The sequence below is a fragment of the Pelobates fuscus genome, chromosome 1, assembly GCF_036172605.1.
Source record: "Pelobates fuscus isolate aPelFus1 chromosome 1, aPelFus1.pri, whole genome shotgun sequence".
Taxonomy (NCBI): Eukaryota; Metazoa; Chordata; class Amphibia; order Anura; family Pelobatidae; genus Pelobates; species Pelobates fuscus.
In genome coordinates, this window is record NC_086317.1 from 271,016,412 (window position 1) to 271,041,397 (window position 24,986).

Sequence of the window (24,986 nt, forward strand, 5' to 3'; positions counted from 1 at the left end):
AAACGTGTGTTTCTTTTTTCTTTTTATTGCTGCACAGATCTGTGATACACTCATTTACCTGCACATCACTAGGAGTTATATTACTGTGGGTCTGTGATACACTCATACACGTTACTGTGAGACTTATCCACTCACACACTGCACACTACTGTTTGTTAGTTGCATTGATCTAGAGCAGGGATAGGCAACCTTCGGCACTCCAGATGTTGTGGACTACATCCCCCATAATGCTCTTACATCCATAATGCTGTCAAAGCATCATGGGAGGTGTAGTCCAAAACATCTGGAGTGCCTAAGGTTGCCTATGCCTGATCTAGAGCTCTGTGAAAGGCTTGCACTTCCATCTCACTCTCCCCACAGCTCATTTGTCTTGCCCCCCCCCAATCTGTATCTGTTTTTCTCTTCCCAAAGCCACATCTCAATGTGTTGGTTTTTGTTTTTTCCCCTCCAGAAGAGATCAGCTCTCATGCAGTGCAATACTTGAGGAAGCCCTAAAGTAGGAGGGTAAAGGCTAAAAGGAACTCCTTAGAGATGCATTGAATCAATGTACCTCCATGAGCAGAGCATGGAGATGATGAACGTCACTGACCCAGGAAGCACCTTTAGTGGGAGTCTGAGTGACCGCCACTAGAGGTGTTACTAGGCAAAAATGTAAACACTGCCTTTTCATAGAAAAGGCAGTGTTTACATTAAAAAGCCTGCATGGACAGGCAGCAGACACCAGAACAACTATATTAAGCTGTAGTTGTTCTGGTGACTAGTGTCCCTTTAAAAATGTAATTGTACAAATGTTCCTTCTTTAATTATCCTCCTGCATTGGCCTGTGCTGACTGGGAAGCAGAGAGCGACTTCTTCGCAAATGCATATTACTGCCCCCGAGCCCTCAACATTTTTAGCAGGTGATCCTCTAATGCTCTGCTGACTCTATGACCCATTTGCATCCTCTGGCCATTAAATGCCCTGAATGTTCAAGAGTAGCACTCGCCTTGATGTTCTCGCGCTCCCCCTGTAACTGTAGCTGGGTTAATGCACATAGGATTTTATTCAATAAAAAAAACATTCTTATGAATTAAAAAGGAAATTGTAAATGTAGGACAAACAAAGAAGAAAAACTACCTAATCTGGAGATTTCTTTCAGATCATATAATCTGGAATACAATTTGCAATTCCCTTCCCATTTCTTCAGTTCGAATTGTATACCTACATTTTTTTTAAAAGTCTGTGCTGTTATTGTTTACATTTCAATATAGCATTCATTCTAGTTTAATTTATTAATCTCTTGCCATATTATAACTTAGTTGTATTTATTTTTTTACTTTTCCAGCGGAGTTCCTATTTTGGGCATCTCTGTGCATGACTCACCTTAGTAAAATGTCTGAAGATCTTATCATCTACAGCACAAAGGAGTTCAGCTTTGTGACCCTATCAGATTCCTACAGGTGACTTTTTTGCTTTGTTTCACTATTCTAAAAACTAACGTTTAAGTGCATTTTATGTTTTATTTTACACATTGTACTATAGGTAGAGTCCCCTCTGAAAATAGTTTTGGACTTTTGAGCCATGGATGTGCTATTATAAATATTCACATATGTTCATGTGTGGAACTGTTGGCAGGTTACCAACACATTTTATAATTAAAATGGGCAAAACTTTTTTGAAATAGAATCTGGTTCAAAATGTTGACTTCCCATCTTGAGTAGAGCGCTATTTTGATACTCTATTCCAGTCACAGGAGGACTGCAAGCAAACCTATTGGACAGTACAACATGACCCTTGATACTGAGAAATAAACAAGTCTAATTTGAATAGTATGGTCTGTTGACTTGGCTGAATGTCATGAACGCCAGCATTTTCGCACCTGTCCTGGGTGCTGCGCGCCTAAGAGAAACATAGAATGTGACAGCAGGGAGGTTGTCATGCAGAACATCTAGGGCCCATGGTTCCACCACCATTTCACGGTCCACGGACATGGGACAGACCAGTTGGTGGCAGCCATGCAAGTAACCCATCCAGAGTGTCTGCAAGTGTAGGAGGCCAGGACTTAACAGGCTAATGTAACTGTCTGCATGGGGACAGACCAGTCATGTGTCACCCCAGCCATTTAAATTCCGCTCACTCCCTCCAGACATTGCTTGGTTGTTCTGTAACCTAGTCTCCCAGCATTATCCTTGCTCCTTGTATCTGCTAGTGTGTCTCCTTGGTTGCCAGTATTTTGGTTTCCTCCTGACTTTGCATCCTACCGCTTGCCCAAATCTTTGTACCATCTTTGTGTCTGCTTTTCTGCCTTGCCCTTCAGATACTAGATCTGGCTATTCCTCTGTCTAATATAGTACCTGTGCCATCCCTGACACATCAGTACCCTGTCTCCTCCTCCAAGGCACACTGTGTGTCATGCTTGTAAGGGACCTCTGTTCTGCTACTACGGAGTTCCAGACCTTGAAACAGAGGTCGGTGGGCTCACTGTTTGCCTGTCTACTTTCTGGAAAACAGGCCAAGACACGTATGTTTGCACTTGCATTGGACAATGCATCCCATATATCCCATATATCCGAGTAACTCATGGACATTTGCCTGAAACATTTGGAGACAATTACTGTGACCTATCCCCACCTGCTCCTGGACTCTGGCTTTTATTTAGGCTGGCAATCCTCTTGCTCTCTGCCCATGGAATGGGATGGCACCTTCCTGAAGCACACTATAATGTTCAAAGTCGATACCTTGCTGCAAGATTTGGGCCACAGTTCATTTGTCAGTCACCACAAAAAAACATCATCAAAGCAATGTCAAAGTATCTCATTTGTAACAGGTACTCCAGTAGGCCCTGGTTAACCATAAGGCTGGCTAAGGCTATGTACAATCTCATGCCCTAATAGATTTTCTGAATTGCTCACACTAATAAAAATATTCAGTATTGCTTTATATGGTGACTACTGGTTACTCCCATCCCCACATTCACATATTAATAATGCCCCTTTCTTTATGATATTGAGTATTGGTCATTCTTTTTTTTTTATACGATTACATGGTTTTTCAGACACATTTGCCAGGTATATCATCAAGCACACACCATAAATTCAGCAGTAGATGCCTCTTACATTTGGTTGCCTTAACTTATTTCTTGATTTCTTTCAATAAAAGTATTTTACATAGATCCACATGTATTAACAGGATTATTAGAAGTTAAGACATTTAAATGTATATGTGCATATATCATTTATAGTCAAACTGTGTACATTATTGTATTTGATGGATTTAATTTGTGTTTTTTTTTGTTCCCTTCTAGTACTGGGAGTAGCTTGATGCCTCAGAAGAAGAATCCTGACAGTTTGGAATTAATACGCAGCAAAGCTGGACGTGTGTTTGGCAGAGTACGTGAAGACTGTACACTAATCTAGAGAGCATCCTATTTATTTTCTTATGTTCACCTAAACCACAGAAGACAGTTGGATTTTAAACGGGCACTACAAGCAACATAATATAATAGCTTGTTGTATTGGGTAACCCAGCATGCCCAGCCAATTAACCACTGTCCAGTTTTGAGAAAACCAACATTGATAACTTATGGCACACATATTTGATCGACAGATAAAGAATTAGCACTGTCAGTTAAGTAGGGTGCCAGCTCACAGGGCCTCCTTACAACAGCTACCAACAGCATACAGAAAATAAGAGTTGCACCTCCAGATATGTGTCAATGAAGGCAATTTTATTCCACCAAAGGGGACCCAGGCCAGGACCATTTTGGTGAAATGAAATCTCCTTTATTGACCGATCTAGAGTTCCGCTGCTATTGCGTATGATCACACCATATGAAATGCCTCTGAAAGCCTTGAGTGCAGGTACCAGAACACCACCTTGATAGGTCACTGGTGTGGAGTTTTATTGAGTGAAGCTGTCACATTTTCACATACAATAATTCACCGCTTGGCTGGTGCACACACACCTCTTACTTTTCCTCTTATGACTTAAATAAGAATTAAGGCATTTCATGAAACAATGTCATAACTGTGCTGAACGAGTGTAGCCATTGGACTTTAGGGAACAGTATGCAACCCTTACGGATAATGTCAGAGAGGCGGTAACATAGAGGGTTGGGGGAGGGTTGAGGTTTTAAAATCAGGAGCTATAAACTGCATTGATATTGCATCAAAAGAGGAGGGGGTAAATTCAACTTAATTTGAGACATATTGTCAGGAGGGTGGAGAAATGTACTGGCCTTGTATATACAAAGAAACCGAAACCCATTCTGGCATTGCCCACACAGAAATACTAGTTTTGCATAAAGAAACCTACAAGAACACGTGTTCTTATGATTATTATTGGTATTTATCTAGCGCCAGCTTATTCCGCAGCGCTTAATAATGACATTATATGAGCACAGGAACTCTTAAATAAAAGGGTCAGCATGCCAAAGGAATTCAATGTATTATTTTGGAACAGTACTACCAAAAGGCTGGCTTCACATGCCCCAGACCGCATAACTACTCTTTTTGTCAACTTTAACAAAAGAGAGAGTTGACCTGAACACTCTGCATCTAGGACATCTCTGCTTTGCTTGGCACATGAGTTTCTAAGCCCCACGTGTCTGGTTTGAGCTAGTTCTCCTCCTTTCCAGGGCTATTTTGTTTTGAGCACTGCAAGATTAGAAGTATTTGAAGTAAAAGAAAAATAATGGTTTGTGATAAATGCATTTGGGGGAGAGACTTCATTATGGTCACATTATTTGAAAAAAAAGCTAAAATGTTTTTTTGTTTTGTTTTTACACATTAGTGTTCTGGATTTCTCATGACACTTAAAGGACTTCCAAGCACTTACAATAAGGATTTACAGGTGAGGAACGAAGATTGATATCCGCAACCCTGTTTCAGCCAGACAATCTACTGTTTATATGGATGTCACGATTAATATTTAAGAACTACAAAATCATTAACTTCACTAACCACAACGTATATACATTGTTGACTTCATTTTGCTTTGAATTGCAGTGCAAACAAAACAGAACATGATACTGCTTACTTTTATCTCTGCTACTGCTCTAGCCTCTGCCCTTTATCTGCTATTCACTAGGTGATTGTTTATAAATGTCACCCTCTATTTCACCTTATCCCTCCTGCACAGAACCGGAACCTAAATGGGAGAGAACCCCATTTGGAGATAGAATGGATTCTTAGCACACATTAAAGTATATGCGGAATCTCCAATAGATTTCTATGGTCCGGATACCTCATTTTGGCAGTTGGTAATATTTAGTATGTGAAAATATTATGCCCTTATGCTTTCATTATGTTGGTGGTTTTTAGAAATCTACATTTCTAAAAGTACCAAAGGATTCCTAAAAAATACTGATAAAGAATATATTGGCCTAATGTACCATGTAAAAAGTATTTCAAGACAGTATATATAATACAATCGAATAACCGGTAACATTCTACAAAAGATGGTGGGTGGGGGAATCTAAAGTTTAGTGTGAACAATCAAACATTGTTCTCCTATCTTCATAACATTTACTAGGTCAGGGTAGAATATGACCAATAACACACAGGAATCCATGTTAAAGGGACACTGTAGACACTATAAACCATCTAATTGAATTGGTTATAGTGCCTAGAGTCCCCTGGCACTGTGTTCTTCCATTCAGGGTTAAACTATTTTGAGCAGTTTAACACTGAGGACCAGTGGCTTCCCACAGTAATGCCTCCACTGGAGGTGGGCTAAGGCAGCGATTACACAATACTGATTCATATCTGCAATGGCACTGTGGTAGGCTGAATGCAGTCATTTGAGGCTCACAACTGCCCATTACACTCAGGCCAACGCATCCCCATTGGCCTAAGCAGCACACAGGGGACAGGTTGTTGGGAACTCTTGTTTAGCATTAACAATGGTTTAAAGCAGAATTGAAGGAAAGAGCTAGGGTACTCTAGACATTATAACAACTTCAATGAGATGAGGCAGTTGTGCATTTAACTGCCTACCATGTGTTGTACTTGACACACTTAATCAGTCATTTCAGCTACTTGGTGACCAAACCAAAGCAGTAAGGTGTTGTGAAGCAGGATTTTGTGTTTTTTTTCCAATCATATACAGATGGTCAGTCTACTTTAACCCTTTCCAACGGTAAAGTATGCTATGCCCTCCTAGAAATAGTGTTCTAATGCCACAAGGGCAAAATGCCGCTCCTTAATGATTGGGCCCTCCCTCCAGGCCAAATACTCGCCGTCCTCACCAGATTATCACAAACACAGCGATCCCATGACTTGGATGGGCAGGATTAACAGATTGGCTGCCTGGGTTGTCGGGCAGTTCTGACAAAATATAACTAATAAAATAACATCATTATGTAAAAATAATATATGAAATACATTTACAATTAAAATATATATGTGTGTGTGTGTATATATATATATATATATATATATATATATATATATTATATTGGGGGACCTGCCTGATAACCCAGGCAGAAATAGTAGAGAATTTAATTTGCAAGTCCTATATTTGACCTTAAAACTTACCTAAATCCTGTACATGGGGAGTACTGTTGTACTCATGAGACACAAATGAGTGTTTTACAGCAGTAAAACATATGACAATGATATGATTGATTAAATTAAATAAACAAATTAATCACAAACCCTTGCTAAATTTAGCTTTCATAAATGGCTTATAAAGACTGGATATACCATAGGTTGTCTACTTTTGAAGATAGTTTGCCATGATGGGTTTAACTTTATTTTCTCAACTGCCATGCAGTTTCAAAGGCAACAAAGATCCAGCAAACCAATCTGGAAAATTTCAATGTATGGAAATGGCAAGCCCTGTAACTTTCCAAAACACCATGAAACCTGTACACGGTGGGCATCATGGTACTCGTGGAACATCACGGCATACAAATGCGTGTTTTATTGTAGTATTAGCTGAGTATTATGGCCTTCACATGTAATGTGGAATGAGAGCCCGATTTCTCCTGAACAAAATTATATGTAATAAGTGTGGGCGCATTTAATATGAAAGAGGTAAATTATAGTTGAACAGACATGTATAGCTCAAACTCTAGGTTTTGTTTTGGTTCAGAATTTGGACGATTGCCTCTGTCCTTAACCCCTTAAGGACCAAACGTCTGTAATAAAAGGGAATCATGACATGTCACACATGTAATGTGTCCTTAAGGGGTTAATTAACATTGACTTGTTTAATATGGACCATATGTTTGCCATTCTGTAGGTGCTAGCACAAGTCATACTTTTCAAAGTCAAGTGAAAGCTGCTGTTGGGGAGGGGTACAATGGGACTGTAGTGTAAACTGCAGTAGTTAGTCTGTGAAGTGTTCTTTTACTTACCAGAGCTTTTTATTTTTTTTTTCAATTATTTGTAGATGACTTAACCACTAGCATTTTTCAATACTTCTGGTTATTAACTGATAGCAGAAATGCCTAATCTCGCTAAAATAATCTATTCATGACATTCTACACTTCCTTTCTTTGAGTGTTTCCTAATATATGCAAAACAAAATTCGCACAAGTTCCTCATAATTTAAAATGCAAAACAATCTGCATATTTCCTTTTCTGAATGTTATAAAAATTAGAAACCGGGAATTGGTTGTGAAAATCACTTGGATTATAGCTTCTTCTAGTATGGTGTTTTTGTTGTGTTTTATTTATTTTATTTTTTAATTTTTTCATTGTTTTAGGATTTTTAGAAAACCTTAAGTAAAAAAGCAAGAACAACTGAATTATTGTACACCCAAATAATGGAGAATAAGTATAACTTACTAATGATGGAGAGCCATAAATAGCAATGCTTGTAAGTCTGGAGTTTCTGCTGTGGTCACCAAAGAATAGCAAATAAAATAAAATGAAAGGAAGCGGATAAAGAGAGGACCGATTTGAAAGTGGCACATAGAAATAAACTGTTTCACTGCAGGAAAGAAAACTGTGAAAATGGCCAGTAACAAGATGGAGCTAATGATAAGGAAACTGTGAGATATGTATATTAGAAAGAACTTTAAGGGGAGAAAGTGAAGAATAGAATAGCAGAAAGGGAGGAGGGGGTAGAAGTATGTTTTAGACCAGGGGTAGGCAACCTTCGGCATTCCAGATGTTGTGGACTACGTCTCAGCTGATTCTTTGCTAGTATTATGGCTGTAATACCATTATGGGAGATGTAGTCCACAACGTCTTAAGTGCAGGTGGTTGCCTATCCCTGTTTTAGGTCATCCCTTCCAATCAAACTGTTAACTGTATTAAATGTGATTTCCTTTCTACAGGAGGACAAAGAGGCTATGTTTGATGTCTGTGACACCATATCTGCTGTACTTCAGGTGGCTTCCGGGGTTATTTCAACATTACAGGTATTTTAGCCTGGATTTGTTTTTTTGTTTTTTTACTTAATCTAAAAACCGCTACTGGGACTATGTTTAAGTTGATCAATCCATACATAAACATATAATACTTTTACAAATCATCCTTGAACATTGATGTGATTAGATGAATCAAGTAGGGGGGGGCGGGGCCTGGCTGCAGAACCAACTGGTCGACAACCTCATGGGCTCCTGCACAGAGCTGCTAATTAACCTGCTTTTCCTGACCCAAACGGAGACTAATTGGGCCGACAGAGCCAGCAATCGACTGGGCACACTGGGCAGAACAAAATGATACCCCTCACACGGAGGAAAAAGCAATCTGTGCCAAATGAGTGTCGGAGGCCCACTCGACAGGTGGGAGCAGGAGAGACGGCCGCTCTCCCCCCACTACGCCTGTGGGACTCACTGCGGACAGATCCCAGTCCCCCCCCCTGGACCGGTAGGGGTCATCCCGGTCCACCAGCGAAAGACAAGCACTCACATAGGGGACGTAGACCCGAACCATGCCGCCCGGGCGGTACCACAAGGCCTACCTAAGATGGCCGACAGCAGGGCCGCAAATCCTCGACAGCAAGATACCGAGGACTGGGCAAGGGCTTTCAGGGCGAAATTTGACGCGGTTTGCCAGCGCTTTTGGGACCGCATTGAAACTAGATGCTCGCACCCCGTACCGGTACTGGCAACACCGGCAACGAGCCACTGCACACTCATCAACACACAGCCGGGTCATCCAAGTTCAGCGCTGCCACCGCGAGAACAGGCACAAGCCAAGAAGGAGACCCGGCGGAAGAAGCGAAGTCGGGGCACTACTAGCCTGAAACAGCCTCACAGACGCCGAGCAAAGGCACCGGCAGGAGGCTCCAGCAAACCGCCCACCACCATGTGGGGTCCCAATGGGCCACAAAAACTAAATAAGCACCACCGCCAGACAAAGCACCCGCCGACACCACCCGCCCGCCGCACAGCTAGCACCGCTGAAAGAGATCCGAAGGGAAGAGGCGCTCAGCCACCAGACAAGCACCCAGCCAGCAACAACCTCTTACCACTGCCAGGACCGGAGGAGCCACAGCAGTCCAGCACCTCGCTAGCCTCTTGCTCCAGATCAGCAAACTCGGCCTCCAGAATGGGTATCGGCTAGGCACATAGGGACTACCTCATCATCTGGCATCCAGCCGTTGCCCACACTCACACCATGTGAACTGTGCTTCTGCCCGGACGCTATCCTGTATGGAAGCTGAACTCTGGATAGCCTTCCATGTGATTTGCACACGAGACGTACTCTCACAATCACACATTTCCACATGTTTAGCAAGCCTATATAATTACAGACATGCATTTCCAGCTAGGACTAAACAAGATTACTCTGTATGTTAATAAGCCTGTTTGTATATTCGTATTACTCCTGTTTCAAAAAAAAAAAAAGTGCAGCATACCATGCATACTCGAAGTGATATATACTGTTACTCTCTCTTATGTCATGTGACAACGCTGAAACATGTATTTAACTCTGCACTCAAAAATAAAGAATTTAAAAAAAAAAAAAAAAAGTGGGAGATGAATCAAGTAGAAACTATACCAAATCATTGAATTTTAGAAAAATGAATATGCTATGCATTCATTCATCCATCCATTCACAGCACATAATTCATTGGGGACTATAAAGGAAAATTATAGTGTCAGGAATACAAACCTGTATTTTTGACCTAGAAACATAGAAACATAGAATGTGACGGCAGATAAGAACCATTCGGCCCATCTACTCTGCCCAGTTTTCTAAATACTTTCATTAGTCCCTGGCCTTATCTTATAGTTAGGATAGCCTTATGCCTATCCCACGCATGCTTAAACTCCTTTACTGTGTTAACCTCTACCACTTCAGCTGGAAGGCTATTCCATGCATCCACTACCCTCTCAGTAAAGTAATACTTCCTGATATTATTTTTAAACCTTTGTCCCTCTAATTTAAGACTGTCCTCTTGTTGTGGTAGTTTTTCTTCTTTTAAATATAGTCTCCTCCTTTACTGTGTTGATTCCCTTTACGTATTTAAATGTTTCTATCATACCCCCCCTGTCTCGTCTTTCCTCCAAGCTATACATGTTAAGATCCTTTAACCTTTCCTGGTAAGTTTTATCCTGCAATCCATGAACCAGTTTAGTAGCCCTTCTTTGAACTCTCTCTAAGGTATCAATATCCTTCTGAAGATAGGGTCTCCAGTACTGTGTACAGTACTCCAAGTGAGGTCTCACCAGTGTTCTGTACAATGGCATGAGCACTTCCCTCTTTCTACTGCTAATACCTCTCCCTATACAACCAAGCATTCTGCTAGCATTTCCTGCTGCTCTATTACATTGTCTGCCTACCTTTAAGTCCTCAGAAATAATCACCCCTAAATCCCTTTCCTCAGATGTTGAGGTTAGGACTCTATCAAATATTTTGTACTCTACCCTTGGGTTTTTACGTCCAAGATGCATTATCTTGCACTTATCCACATTAAATGTCAGTTGCCACAACTCTGACCATTTTTCTAGTTTACCTAAATCATTTTCCATTTGGCTTATCCCTCCTGGAACATCAACCCTGTTACATATCTTAGTATCATCCGCAAAAAGACACACCTTACCATCAAGACCTTCTGCAATATCACTAATAAAAATATTAAAGAGAATGGGTCCAAGTACAGATCCCTGAGGTACCCCACTGGTGACAAGCCCAAGCTTTGAATATACTCCATTGACTACAACCCTCTGTTGCCTGTCACTCAGCCACTGCCTTACCCATTCAACAATATTGGAATCCAAACTCAAAGATTGTAGTTTATTGATAAGCCTTCTATGTGCAACGGTGTCAAAAGCCTTACTGAAATCTAGGTAAGCAATGTCTACTGCACCACCCTGATCTATAATTTTAGTTACCCAATCAAAAAAATCAATAAGATTAGTTTGGCATGATCTCCCTGAAGTAAACCCATGTTGTCTCTGGTCTTGAAATCCATGTGTTTTTAGATGTTCAACAATCCTATCCTTTAACATGGTTTCCATCACTTTCCCCACTACTGAAGTAAGGCTTACTGGCCTATAGTTGCCCGACTCCTCCCTATTACCTTTCTTGTGAATGGGCACAACATTCGCTAACTTCCAATCTTCTGGGACTACTCCTGTTATCAATGATTGGTTAAATAAATCTGTTAATGGTTTTGCTAGTACACCACTAAGCTCTTTTAATAGCTTTGGGTGTATTCCATCAGGTCCCATTGACTTATTTGTCTTTACTTTTGACAGTTGAAATAGAACCTCTTCCTCTGTAAACTCACGTGTAATAAATGACTCATTTATCCTTTTTCTTAACTGAGGTCCCTTTCCTTCATTTTCATCTGTAAATACCGAACAAAAATATTCATTGAGGCAGTCAGCTAGACCTTTATCCTCATCTACATACCTTCCTTCTTTTGTTTTTAATCTAACTAATCCTTGTTTTACTTTTCTTTTCTCATTTATGTATCTAAAAAAAGTTTTGTCCCCCTTTTTTACTGACTGTGCTATTTTCTCTTCTGTGTGGGATTTGGAAGCTCTTATAACTTGCTTAGCCTCTTTCTGGCTAATCTTATAGGTCATTCTGTCTTCCTCACTCTGGGTTTTTTTATAATTACTAAATGCTAACTTTTTGTTTTTTACTATTTTGGCCACATCTGCGGAGTACCACAGTGGTTTCTTGAATTTTTTGCTTTTACTGACAAGCCTAATGCAATTTTCTGTTGCCTTCAGTAGTGCAACTTTTAAATAATCCCATTTCTTTTGGACTCCATATAAATTGCTCCAGTCTGATAATGACTCCTTTACACATATTCTAATTTTAGAAAAGTCTGTTTTTCTAAAGTCTAAAACTTTTGTTTTTGTGTGGTGTGACTCAGTCACTGTTCTTATATTAAACCACACTGACTGATGATCACTGGATCCTAAACTTTCACCTACAGTAATATCTGTTAAATCAACCTTTATGTCCCTGGCTCCCCTTGACTACCTTTTGAAAAGGTAATTTACTTGCCTTTTTTTCCAGTGCCATGGCAGTCTTGCCATGGCTGGCCCCACTTCTCTCTACCTCCATGGCTGAGATTATCAAACTTGATGATCTCAGCCAATCCAAAGCTTTTGCATAGGAAAGCATTGGGAGGCTATTGTACATGCTCTGTAAAATCCTAAACTGCGCCAATCTGCATCTCCTCTGTACATTTCTATGGGGAGCGTTCAGTGTCTCCATGCGGAGCGCTGAGTAGCTGTTTGGTGACCTTAGTGACCCTTTTTATGTTTAATTCTAGTCTCCTACTCCTGTGTGCGGTGGCTTTTCATTGTACATGAATATCTTTGATCAACCACTGAACAAATCCCAACCTTACTGGGTCTGTTACCAGCATGTTTGACCTAAAATGTTTGAAATGGTCATGGTTCTTGGAGTCTGCATTTGCAGTGTTTAACATTAAAACTCTGCACACACATAGATATTTTTTTTTATTGCTGTCAGGCTGTAGTGATTATAATGCTTATAATAAACCTTTAAGTATCAATCTAAAACATTTAAGCTGAAATAACCAAATTAGATAAAACCTTAAATTCTGCAGATTTGTAGATTACTTTGTTTCCCTCTCTCTAACACTACAATTAAATGGACACCAACTAAGCACCAACTCATCTTGGGTTTAAGAAAATGGTTGTTCTCTACATTCCTTTTTTTACTCTGTAACTTATAAAAATATTATGCTATTAGAAGAGTAAAAAATAACCTTATTAGGTATCAAGATAGATACTTTTGGGGCGGGGCCTGACCGCAGAAGGGAGCAGACGCATGTCGCTGCTGCTCCCGCAGCTAACCCGACCTAAAGCCGATTTCCGACAAGCGGAGGCCGCGTTCAAATTTACGGGGGTACCCACTCGACAGGGGAACCCGAGACCTGCAAATAGACACCACATACGTGGATTTTGGAAACGGGTCGGTGCTCCCTAATGCTGCGGCCTACAAGCGTGGGGGAGGCGGCCGCTCTCTCGCCGTCCACAAGCACTGCAAGGCAGAATCTGAGCTCCCGTTCCCCCCCCTATGGACCGGCGGGGGTTATCCCGGTCTCTACCAAGCGGACACACACAGCCCATCGAACTGCTGCCGACCACTCAAGCCTGGGCTCTGGATGTTACAGACCCGGCAACATGGCGGACGCAACCCACCTCAAGAGGCCAGCCCCACTAGACAGGCGGGCTAGAGCCGAAGGCAAGGATGACAACCTACCTAACTGCCAGAAAAGCAAGCCAGCCGCGTCTGGGATGGTCCCCCGACGACTGCCAAAGAGACAGAATGAGAAGAAGCTACGGTACCCCCACTCCTTGGCGACCCTAGATTGGCTCTACTCTGCCTTCTGCGAACTGCTACACATCAGGGGAATGCCCTACCCTCAAGCGGCCCGGGCGGTGGCCTCGTGGATCCGCCCGGAGACCCGCCGTCGCCACTATGGAGCCCCACTACTGGCCCTCAGGGCGGCCATCCAACCACTTCAGCTCCGACGCAAGAGGTGGCGGGAAACCGTCCACGCCGACCCAGTTACTCACAGCCGCATCCACAAACGCAGTAAGGGCGATCCTAAGCAACCCCACAATCCCAGCATCCTGTCCAAGCGAAGCACATCAGTCCGGCAGGTTCCCATAAGAAGACCCAGAGCTGAGATTGAGCACAGGGCTGCAACAAAGGGGACAGCAAAACAAGAGCAGGATACTCACCAACCCCTACTAGCCAGCATGGAAGAGTGTGGGAGATCCGCAAAAGACACCCCCATGATGGCCAACTATAAACCCCCGATGGGCATAGGCTGAAAAGGAGGCCCTCAAAAGGCAAGTGGGGCTGAACGTTAGCTTATACCAAGCACCTCACAAGCCCTACCAGCCCCCACCCTGACGGATCATACGGGACTCTGTGTATAGGCTGATATAATGGAACGCTCTCCCTATGTTTTTATTCCTTGCTCTCTTGTTAACCCAGATGGTTACAGCACACATATCACTATGTTTTATATGCCAGTTGAACTCATAGTAACACGAAATACACGAGAATTTAAGCTGTTTAAAAGGCATACACACAGCGATACTTATCTTGGCTGCTCATTTCCTTATTGTCAGTTAGCCTAATCTGTTGTCTCATCACGATATACTATTTCCTGACAAACGCTTTCTTCGTTTCCCTCACTATACATCACAATTGTACCTAGCATGTTCCAACGTAATACAAAAAAAATGTGCAGTTTTCACGTGCCTATCTGAATAATCTGTTGACTAATCTATGCGTGCTGTTGTGGCACTCTTGCTATACTTGTAATTTTTCTTGCACAGTAAAAATAAAGAATTAAAAAAAAAAAAAAAAAAAAAAAGATACTTTTTGAACTGCAGTTTTTTTTAACCATGATACATTTTGCTTTTTTCAGATAAACAAAGAAGCTATGGAGAATGCTTTGAGTCCAGATATGCTGGCCACTGATATAGCCTATTATTTGGTCAAAAAAGGGGTGAGTTGTTTGCTTTGAAGATGAGTGGCATACAATGTAGAAGTGGATCTATTACTATGTTATCATATTTATGATTCAGTACACATTTATATATTTAAACATAAGTGTATTTTACACAGAGTAGAGAAATGTAATCATACATATCTCGGTAAAAATTTTTATTTAATTTCCCTTTAAGGTGAACTTGTCACTCCAGGTTCAATTTGCTCCAAAAGCACTAAATATATTATTTATAGAATACATTTTTGTTTAGGAGTTGTTACTGATTTGCTGCCCCTCCCTCCAGTGCAGCTATTCTGAGAACTAAAGTGGTTATAGTGCTGCAACACTCACTGTCCTTTGTCACCCCGTCTGCTGTGATTGACCCTTAGTTGCATAGGAAGACAGGGAGTTTATATTTTGTTCTAATAAATTCATATATTTGGCAATCATTTTGGTTTGCTGAATTCTTATTTACCAATGTTCCTGATTAGGATCCAACCATGTTTGAGTTCGCGATTTCAGAAAACAAACAACCCTTCTCCTCTGAACTAAGAATCTGAGACTAGCAGACCAAGTGCATTGCGAAGATGCACATTGGGGTCTAAAGAATTGTATGGCAAAGTTCTAATAAAAGAGCAATCACTATGGATCCATCAGATTGTTCAACTTTTGAAATCCCTTGAATAATATTTGTGAATATTCTGCACATAGTCATTGTGATTCCAGAAAGAAAAAAACTCTTGTTGGTGTTTATGAATGGTAGAAACAATCTAGTTTAGTTGTGAAAGTGTTCCCAATATATATGAGATGAAGGTAACCTCATAGAACAGGGGGAGACTGTATACTGATTGCAGGTGTACCTTCGTTTCACTTTTGTTTCTCAGATGCCCTTCAGACAAGCTCATGGACTGTCTGGTAAAGCTGTGCAACTCGCAGAAAGCAAGGGGATTTCTGTCAATAAACTCTCTTTGGAGGATCTAAAAAGCATCAGGTACAGTTTCAGCTTTGTCAGTCTTTAGATTGTCTGTCGGTTTTCAAACTTTTATATATTGAACTCACTGCACGGTTTCTAGGTTTAATAATAAAGGCTCACTTAAATGAGTAAATCTTACACAGATTTGTAGGAGGCTTCCAGTGGTATCTTATCTGTTGTCGTTGTGTACGAAGTAGACCCATCAACATACCAATTTACCTTTTTATACAAGGCAAGTCAGTTGTTTTGGTGGGGAGGGTTGTGTTTTTAAAAGTAGATCACGGTTTAGTCTCCTTTTCTCTCTCAAAGGCCTCCAACATTACAATCTTAAGTACCGGTAATTCAAAATTAAGAGTTAATGTTTCCCCATCTGTAATTTCGTTGTAGCTCTCTCTTCAGCAGTGACGTATCCAAAGTGTGGAATTACACCAATAGTGTGGAGCAGTACACGGCGGCCGGAGGGACAGCAAAGAGCAGTGTGGTTGCTCAAGTTGAGCAGCTGAGAACCTGGATGAAAAATCACAAGGCATAGAGGTTTCTGTGAAACGGCTAACTGAGAAACTGAAGAAATACATTTAGTGATATTGGCTCTACTTAGTTGGGGCCATTACCAACTGTGCCTATAAAAGCTAATAATGGAGTAGTTTAGGATGGATTGACAATGTATTATAATTACACATTGACACTGCTCAATATCCTACGCTATATTGAATTTTGTGCTCTTAGAGGTTATATGGCAAGTGACAAAATGAGAAAAGAAATTAAATGCTCCAGTGAAAATAATTTTCCATTAAAACTCTTAATAAAACGTTTATTAAATATATTTTGTTATCCTTGCTTATTGCAGTTGTTTGTTTTTGTTTTTTTAAACACAAATATTAAGAGAAATTCTTCCAAAACAGCAGAAAATCATATAAATATTCACTATTCCCTTTTTAATATAAAGATTTTTTTTAAAATAAAATAGCATAACGGTTACTTAGAAATGTAGAAGTTCATTTTAAAAGGCATGGACTTAGTTTTTGGAAACTATTGAGGAGTTAAAATAAATATTGATCTCTGGCCTGAGTTGTATCACTCTAGACCTAGGTTAGTTTGGTGGTTGTTGAACTTCAGTTCCTGTGACATGATCCTCACACAGTGCAAATTCCGATCATATGCTTGCAGGTGGTCGTGTGAGTTATAATTTATGCCTGCTGGAGAGCTAACTGTGAGGATGTGGGATATATCATTTTTATTAGCATGTAATTTTTGTCTTGGATTATTAATATAGAGAAACATTTTGGAAATGATTTTGCCATGTATTTTTTACTTTTACAAATGTTCAGTATTTTTTTTTTTTTTATTTCTGTGCCACTAAGCAGGTGGTATTTACACTGTACGGTTTTGGACCTCTTTCATGCCTTATGGGTCCTGATGATGAATGGGACTGTAAATGGTATACCGTATATACTCTAGTATAATTCGAGTTTTTCAGCTCATTTTTTGTGCTGGAAAAACCCCAACTCGACTTCTACTCGAGTTAATGTCTGTGTATTATGGCAACTTACATTGCCATAATACAGACAATGGACTGGGAGAGAGCATTTACTTACCTTTCCTGCATCTCCCCTGTCAGCTCCTAGTGTAAGTCTCGCAAGAGCCGCGGGGTCAGAGCGTTGCCACGGGTTACCGCGAGACTTACACTGGGAGCTGACCGGACTGGCGCGGAGGAGGAGGGAGCTGACAGGAGCTGCAGGAAAGGTAAGTTACAGATTTCTGCCAGCCCCCCTCCTACACAGCCCATCCACTGGACCACGAGGGAATGAGAGCCCCCCTCCCTGCCATGTATCAAGCAGGGAGGGGGGACGAAAATAAATAAATAAAAATGTAAATAATAAAATAAAATAATAAAACAAAAAATTTATATTAAAACAATAATAAAAATGCCCACCCCCCACCAAGGCTCTGCATCACACACACACACACTGCATTCATACACACACTGCATTCATTATATACACACACACTGTAAATAAATATTCAATTAATATCATTTTGTAAGGATCTAATTTTATTTAGAAATTTACCAGTAGCTGCTGCATTTCCCACCCTAGTCTTATACTTGAGTCAATAAGTTTTCCCAGTTTTGGGGGGTAAAATTAGGGGCCTCGGCTTATATTCGGGTCGGCTTATACTAGAGTATATACTGTAATTGAGTTGTACCATTTTTGATCATATGATTAAGGATTTTAAGATTGTATATTTTGTTAGAAAGTAGAGCCACAGCTGTGCATATATTGAGAAATTCTGAGTTTTGAGAGGATTCTAATGGCATTTTCTAGTATACTTTACTTTTATAAGTTTTTGGGCACTTTCTACACTATCATGGCTATTCACTAAACTCCAATCTTCACATATGTAATTTGAATGGAGAAACTGAGGCAAAACTAGCCAAGCTTGGCTGGAAAATGTTCCCAAATCGGCTATTGCCGGGAGAGGAGAGACTACTAAAGGATGGGGGAAGAGGAGGAGAGGAGAGACCACTAAGTCAGGAGTTTTGCAAATGTGCTTGTAACTCATTATACAAAATCAAATAGACAAAATCTTCACACTATACAAGAAGTGTGGTATAGTGTGCAGATTTTTTTCTATTTATCTGCACAGTGTGCATTTTGTGGTTCAGAACTGTAGGTCACCAAAAGTCCCGTACCTTATTTCCTCACTTTTTTTGTTTTTTTGTTTAGAGAGTGCGATATTACATGTATATTTACCTCTGCTTGTAACTCAACCAGCCATGGAATTCCAGCTTGAATTGAAACTGAGCAGCCTGTCCAACGTGTCTATGCTGTTACACAAAACTGATATATCTAGCCAGGAAGAGATTATACCCCCCAAAAAAAGAAGAAAGCAATGTCCGTCTTTGCGCAATATAATGTTCTGTAAAAATAAGTGGTTAAAAAACCAACACAAGTGTAATGAAACACACGGGAACGTATGGTTGGGTTAAGTTGAACGTATGGTTGGGCTAGCTGACGCTAGCAAGCAACTGCCATTAGGTAGGAACCCATATACAAAGAAAAACCACAATACACAACAAGGTAAAAAAAAACTAATGTAAAAAGCATAAATCTGAATTTAAATATGGAAACTCAGTCCTTCCGGCCAGTGCTTCTCAACATTTTCTCACCCATGGTACACCAAAGCTCTTCCTAGAATTCTTCAGCACCATTAATACATATTCCACAGTCAGTTTGCCCATTAAACATATGCAAAGCTAGGTGCTCATTAATAAATACCAAACTTTGAAGGCAAGTTTTATGAATGTGTGTATGATGTCTGTCTTCAGGGGTGACTGTGACACGGTGGGTAAAAGGGTAAGTGTGACAGGGCGAGAAGGGTAAGTGTGACAGGATTATGGAGTTAATGTGACAGGGTGAGTGTTGCATGGTTGGGGGGGATGAGTGTAACACGATTGGAGGGGTTAATGTGGTAGGGTGAGTGACAGGGTTGGGGGGGGTTGGGGTTAATGTGATAGGGTACTGTGACAGGATTGGGAGGGTGTTCATTTGGATGACAGTGTTTTCCGGTGTGCTAACTCTCCACCTAAGTGCAGAGTTACAGACAATGTGGTAGATGTCTCGCGAGCTTCTGCACTGGAATTGTCTGTGTTGCAGTGATTGGCCAGAGTTTGCCGACAGCTTCTTTAGTCTACAGCTCTGCACCCGGCGGAGCTGCAGACCGGAGGCTGTGCTCAGCTCTCTGTGAACATGCGGCGGAACACCTAGCACAGTGCTCCGGCACAGCAGTTCCGGAGCACTGCTTTAGAAAACAGAGTGTAGGAGACGGGAAGCAAGGCCTCTGGATTTGGACTTTGAGGATGCAGCGGGAAACGCACCAAACGTGAACCAAATACAATGAAATGGCAATCAAGAAGCGGTAATGCTAGGTTAAATATGGAGATAATAATTAAAGAATCATTACAGCATTATGAATACAAACCTGTATTAAAACTAATTTGAGAAGAGTCATCAGCACCTTCTATTCCTGTACACCCAACTCGTCTTGTTGCTGAACTACTTGTTTGTTAGTCCACCTATTGTACAGAGCTGTTGTATTTGTTGTAACTTAACCCCTTAAGGACCAAACTTCTGGAATAAAAGGGAATCATGACATGTCACACATGTCGTGTCCTTAAGGGGTTAAAGGGAAACTCCAGTGCCAGGAAAACGATCCGTTTTCCTGGCACTGGAGGGTCCCTCTCCCTCCCACCCCCCAATCTCCGGTTACTGAAGGGGTGAAAACCCCTTCAGTGACTTACCTGAGGCAGCGGCGATGTGCCTCGTCGCTGTCTCCGCCTACGCGACGCTCCTCCTCTTCATTGCGTCGGCCGGTGGGCGAGACTGAACTCGCCCACCGGCCGAGGGGACCTAATGCACATGTGCGGCAATGCCGCGCATGCGCATTACGTCTCCCCATAGGAAAGCATTGAAAAATCATTTCAATGCTTTCCTATGGGGTTTTGAGCGACGCTGGAGGTCCTCACACAGCGTGAGGACGTCCAGCGACGCTCTAGCACAGGTTTCCTGTGCTAGAACCCAGGAAGTGACCTCTAGTGGCTGTCTAATAGACAGCCACTAGAGGTGGAGTTAACCCTGCAATGTAATTATTGCAGTTTATAAAAAACTGCAATAATTACACTTGCAGGGTTAAGAGTAGTGGGAGTTGGCACCCAGACCACTCCAATGAGCAGAAGTGGTCTGGGTGCCTAGAGTATCATAATGCTTAGAGTGATCTTCTAGTCCAACAACTGAGCTTAAAAAAAAAAAGCCAAGCTATGACACTGCCATCAGCTTTCACATTTGGATGCAATTTGCTCAAATGTGTACTTTCTTGAATAAGGCTGTACATTCCCTGCTATTCACATTGTATTCCTCTGATTGGTAGTAAATTGAAAACAAATCACAACCTGGTAACTTATTTGGCAATTCCGTTGTCAATTCATCGTTTAGTGAATAAAGCCCACAGTGTAACCTGCCTGTAACCACAAGACGAGGATTGAAAACAACATCCCCCTTTCTCTGCACAGACAATACCTGCATATCCTTCCTGCCCAGCACTGAGCAAGTCCACACATCACATGACAGGGCATGTCACGTGACTGCCAGGCCATCACTCTGCTGTCACATGACACTAAGCAGCATTCATTTCAGACCCGGGGTAGTGGTGGTGGCTGCTGGAAGAGCTGCAGGTTAGACCGAGCAGCAGTAAGAGGGCACACTCTTAGTGTCTGAGTGCATTGATGGCTGCATCCTGGAGCTGCTGGGCTCTTCTGCTTGTAAGCAGTGGCATCACACATGCTTTGGATGGGGGCATGCTGTACCCTAGGGATACCCCTACGAGGGAAATGAAGGAGCTCAATGGGATCTGGAGTTTCAGGGCTGATAAGTCCCTACAGAGGGATGAAGGGTTCCAGAAGCAGTGGTACAAGAGGCCCCTCAGAGAGGTAATGAAGCCTGGCATGCAGTTAGTGATGTATGTTTTGGATCAATAGCAAAAAAACACGTGAGGAAGGCTGAACTTCATGGACGGCAAGTCTCTTTTCAGCTCTGTAACTATGTTTATTGTACAATTTGTTGTTGGACATGTGGCAACTGATTACATTATGTTGAATTGCTCTTTTCCTGTTCCCATGTAATAAAGTAACTTTCATTGCTATGGATACTCGTGCCAATGTCATTGCTGATAAGAATCCTATATGATTTATATTATTCACAGAAACTGACTACCAATGGTAGAGCCACTGTTGTAAACTAACTTGTCTCCTTCCTTAAATCATTAGAAAATACCTAGATTTATTGTTGATTGCCTAGGCTTGCACAGAGTGCAAAGGTGACTTGTCATCACTGTTCCAATAATATATTATCACTGTGCCAATTTTATATGTCGTTACCTCACATTTGTTTTCAATTTTGTTGCTTGTGATATATATATATATATATATATATATATATATATATATATATGAAATAAAGATTGTGAAAATAGACTGTGTATATCGTCACACCTTTGTACCACTTCAGAATTGGTATTGTAGGCCTCGTTTTTGTTTATTTAAGAACACTCCAGTATTCTACATTAATACCTATTTTTAAAGGCACATTCCGAGCACCATAACCACTACCGCATGCTGTAGTGATTATGGTGCCCAGAGCACCCTCCCAACATTTCAAATGGACAAAGAGGGAAACTTTTTAATTTTAGGAGTGTGGTAGAGGCATGGCTGTTCTAGGATTTTTTTTTTTTATTATTATTATTATTATTTAAATTCTTTATTTTTGACGTGCAGTTATAACAGCAATAAAATATATGTTAATGAACATAACAGGTAACATTGTGACTGTAGGGTAGCACATTTTATATATTTTGTAGTAGTATAGTTGGTACAGGGATGAGTGTAGTAAAAAAAAAAGTGTTGCTTCTTATGCCCTTTGAAATTGAGGATGCGATGCATGTCAGAGAAGGTTGCTTGGAAGGGCCTAGTGTGTGGGGGGGGGAGGGGAGAGAGGATGAGGATGTTAGGGGATATTCGCATTTGTGACTGTGAAGGGTGCCTGTCAGGCATTGTTAAAGCCCATTCACTTGCTCGGAGCTATAGGTCATAATAACTAGAAACAAAGCAAAAACTTTTAAGTCCTGTGCGGTTTGTAAACCGCTGGGAGGTCTTCTGCGTCTTCAGCGCACCGGCTTAGTTGCAGGACTCCCTCTGTGGGCTGCTGGTATGAATGGCGTGACCCTCTCTGGGTCCCAGGATGTCGGTGTCGACTGGGTTGCGGTCTCAGCAGCTGTCGCGGTTACTCCCATTTGGAGCAGGATGCTCCGTATTTAAGAGGCCTCCTGGACTTTCACTGTTCCCGTTTCCTGGGTTATGAGTAGGCAGCGAGGTGCACCCCATTTGTATGGTGTGTTGCTTGCCGCTAGTGCCTGAGTTAGTGGACGCAGGGATCTTCGCCATTCCATGATGGCCTTAGATAAATCCGGGTAGAAGGAGAGATCTTGATCCTCAATCGTAATGGTGTTATGTGGCGGACTGCCGCCAAAAAGGCTGTGCGATCTTACCCCTGTTGGAACTGGAGGATTATGTCTGTTTGGTCGTTGTATTCCTGTAGCGGGTCCCGTTATACGGTGCCATCTGTCTAGTGTCATAGCCTTTGCTTGTTTGGCAGAGAAGAGCTTGGTAAGCAGTCTGTGGATGAAGTGTGGGAACTCTGCCATCTCCATGGTATCGGGTAGGCTGCGGACCTTGATATTTTTCCATCTCCGCTTGTCCTCGAGAGCTGCCATGTGTTTATCGGAGCGTGCTTGTGAGTGTTGGAGTTTGGCCAACGACTGCTCCAGGGTCTCAATTCGGGTCTCGTGTGCTTCTGTTGTGCGCTCTGAGTTGTGGAGACGGGCCGCGAACCTGTTTACCTCCTTCCTGAACAGATTCCTCTGTGACCGGAGGCTTGACTGGTTGTTTCTGCGGTGATTGCTGCGCCTTGTTTGGGAGCTGGGCCTCAAAGGGCGTCCCGCCGTATAGGGATTCTTCACTAGTAGTGCGTGAAGGGGCATCCGATAGTGGCGCCATGACAGGCCTGTGAGGAGTGCGGCCTCCACAGCAAATCGCCAATATCGGCCGTGGATGGAGGTGGGTCTGGCTTGCTTTTCTTATTTTTATGTCCCCATGGTAGGTGGGGAGTCTCTGGCTGTGGAGGATTCTGTTTTTTAGTTGTGATTTGTTTTTGTTTTTGCCTTTTTGGTGCCGTTTTGCTCGGAGCTGCAGTGATGTGCGTCTTGCTAGTATTGCTGTTCGCTCCGCCCCCCCCCCATATGGATTATCTTTTTGATGGCTCATTAACAGTTTATGAAATTAAAATGCAATTTAGAACAATGTATCTTATTTAGACAAACTGCTTTCTAAACACATTTATTGGAGCTACTAGAAAAGGGACATTAAGGTAGAAAAGAGTGACATCGGGATTTTGAGCCATAAGAGGGTCTTGTACTCCTATATAGGGACATCTGTGATGCATGAAGTAGGTTAGCAATTTGCTAACTGTTTAGCTTCTTATCTGGGATTCACCAGGCACTGCTCCTTCTCTCTATGGGATGCTATCATCTAGTGAACTGACCCTGCAGGGCTTAGCTCATTGTCTATTGGCTGATACTCTCAGCCAGTGCACTGGATTTGACCCATTATTTTATTCAGTGAATGGGTATGCAACCTTCAGCTCTCCAGATGATGTGTTCTACATCTCTCATAATGCTCTTACACCCATAGTACTGGCAAAGCATCAGTGGAGATGTAGTCCACATCTGGAGTGCTGAAGGTTGCCTACCCTTGATTTAGTGCATTGTAAAGAGATAATGCATTAACCCCTTAAGGACCAAACTTCTGGAATAAAAGGGAATCATGACATGTCACACATGTCATATGTCCTTAAGGGGTTAAAATATGCAAAACAACCAATCTGTAAGATCAAACAAACAAAACTCTGTTTCAAATTTCCTTTTTTTTTTTTTTTTGTGCAATCCAAGAATCAAGTTTTTATTTTATTTTTTTGATAGGAAAACTGTCATTTTATTCTTGAAATAAATTTGAATGTAGAATAACATTGTTGCGTGCTATATGTGTTCAGAACATTTTCAGGTTCTTCCAGCTTATCTTTACTTATGTTAGACTCAAGAAATGTTCGTAGACCCTCTTGAACAGCAACAGTCTTGATTGAACGTTCCCTAGTTAAGAAAGCCAATTGACCAATCAGAAGCTTCTCATTTAGTCTATGTAGTTTGAACTATTGAGCATGTTTAACCGATCACTGAAAGTTACTGTACCGCCAGAATATACTGTGGTATCTTGTATTGTGTTAGTCTATGGCACTTGTCCTCTAGTTGGGACTTGTACATTATACAGCGCTGCGGAATTTGTTGACCCTTTATAAATAATAATACATGCTTTTCAGATGCCTCTGTTATTTGAAAGGCGTATTGGATATAAAGATGCCAAGAAATGTGTACTTTAACATTTCTCCACTAGATGTCATTGTGATGTAGATAGATTTATGTAGCTCGGAGGTATTAAAGCGGCACTGTCATGCCAAACGTACTTTTCCTC

General features: G+C 41.5%; 2 protein-coding genes across 3 annotated transcripts in view; both read left to right on the forward strand.

Annotated features, from left to right (window-relative positions):
* The window catches only part of ASL (argininosuccinate lyase), a 60,844-nt gene extending 44,183 nt beyond the window's left edge, over nucleotides 1-16,661 (forward strand). For both annotated transcript variants that reach the window (XM_063457241.1, XM_063457235.1), the window contains exons 11-17: nucleotides 1,325-1,439; nucleotides 3,284-3,368; nucleotides 4,771-4,830; nucleotides 8,267-8,350; nucleotides 14,818-14,898; nucleotides 15,765-15,871; nucleotides 16,241-16,661. In XM_063457241.1, the coding sequence (XP_063313311.1) occupies nucleotides 1,325-1,439; nucleotides 3,284-3,368; nucleotides 4,771-4,830; nucleotides 8,267-8,350; nucleotides 14,818-14,898; nucleotides 15,765-15,871; nucleotides 16,241-16,385 (677 nt within the window). In that variant the 3' untranslated portion in view covers nucleotides 16,386-16,661. The remainder of the gene's footprint in view (nucleotides 1-1,324; nucleotides 1,440-3,283; nucleotides 3,369-4,770; nucleotides 4,831-8,266; nucleotides 8,351-14,817; nucleotides 14,899-15,764; nucleotides 15,872-16,240) is intronic.
* Nucleotides 16,662-21,013: 4,352 nt separating this feature from the next.
* GUSB (glucuronidase beta) overlaps nucleotides 21,014-24,986 on the forward strand; it is a 79,914-nt gene continuing 75,941 nt past the window's right edge. Inside the window, exon 1 of the mRNA XM_063457261.1 lies at nucleotides 21,014-21,338. Within this exon, the coding sequence (XP_063313331.1) occupies nucleotides 21,135-21,338 (204 nt within the window). The 5' untranslated portion in view covers nucleotides 21,014-21,134. The remainder of the gene's footprint in view (nucleotides 21,339-24,986) is intronic.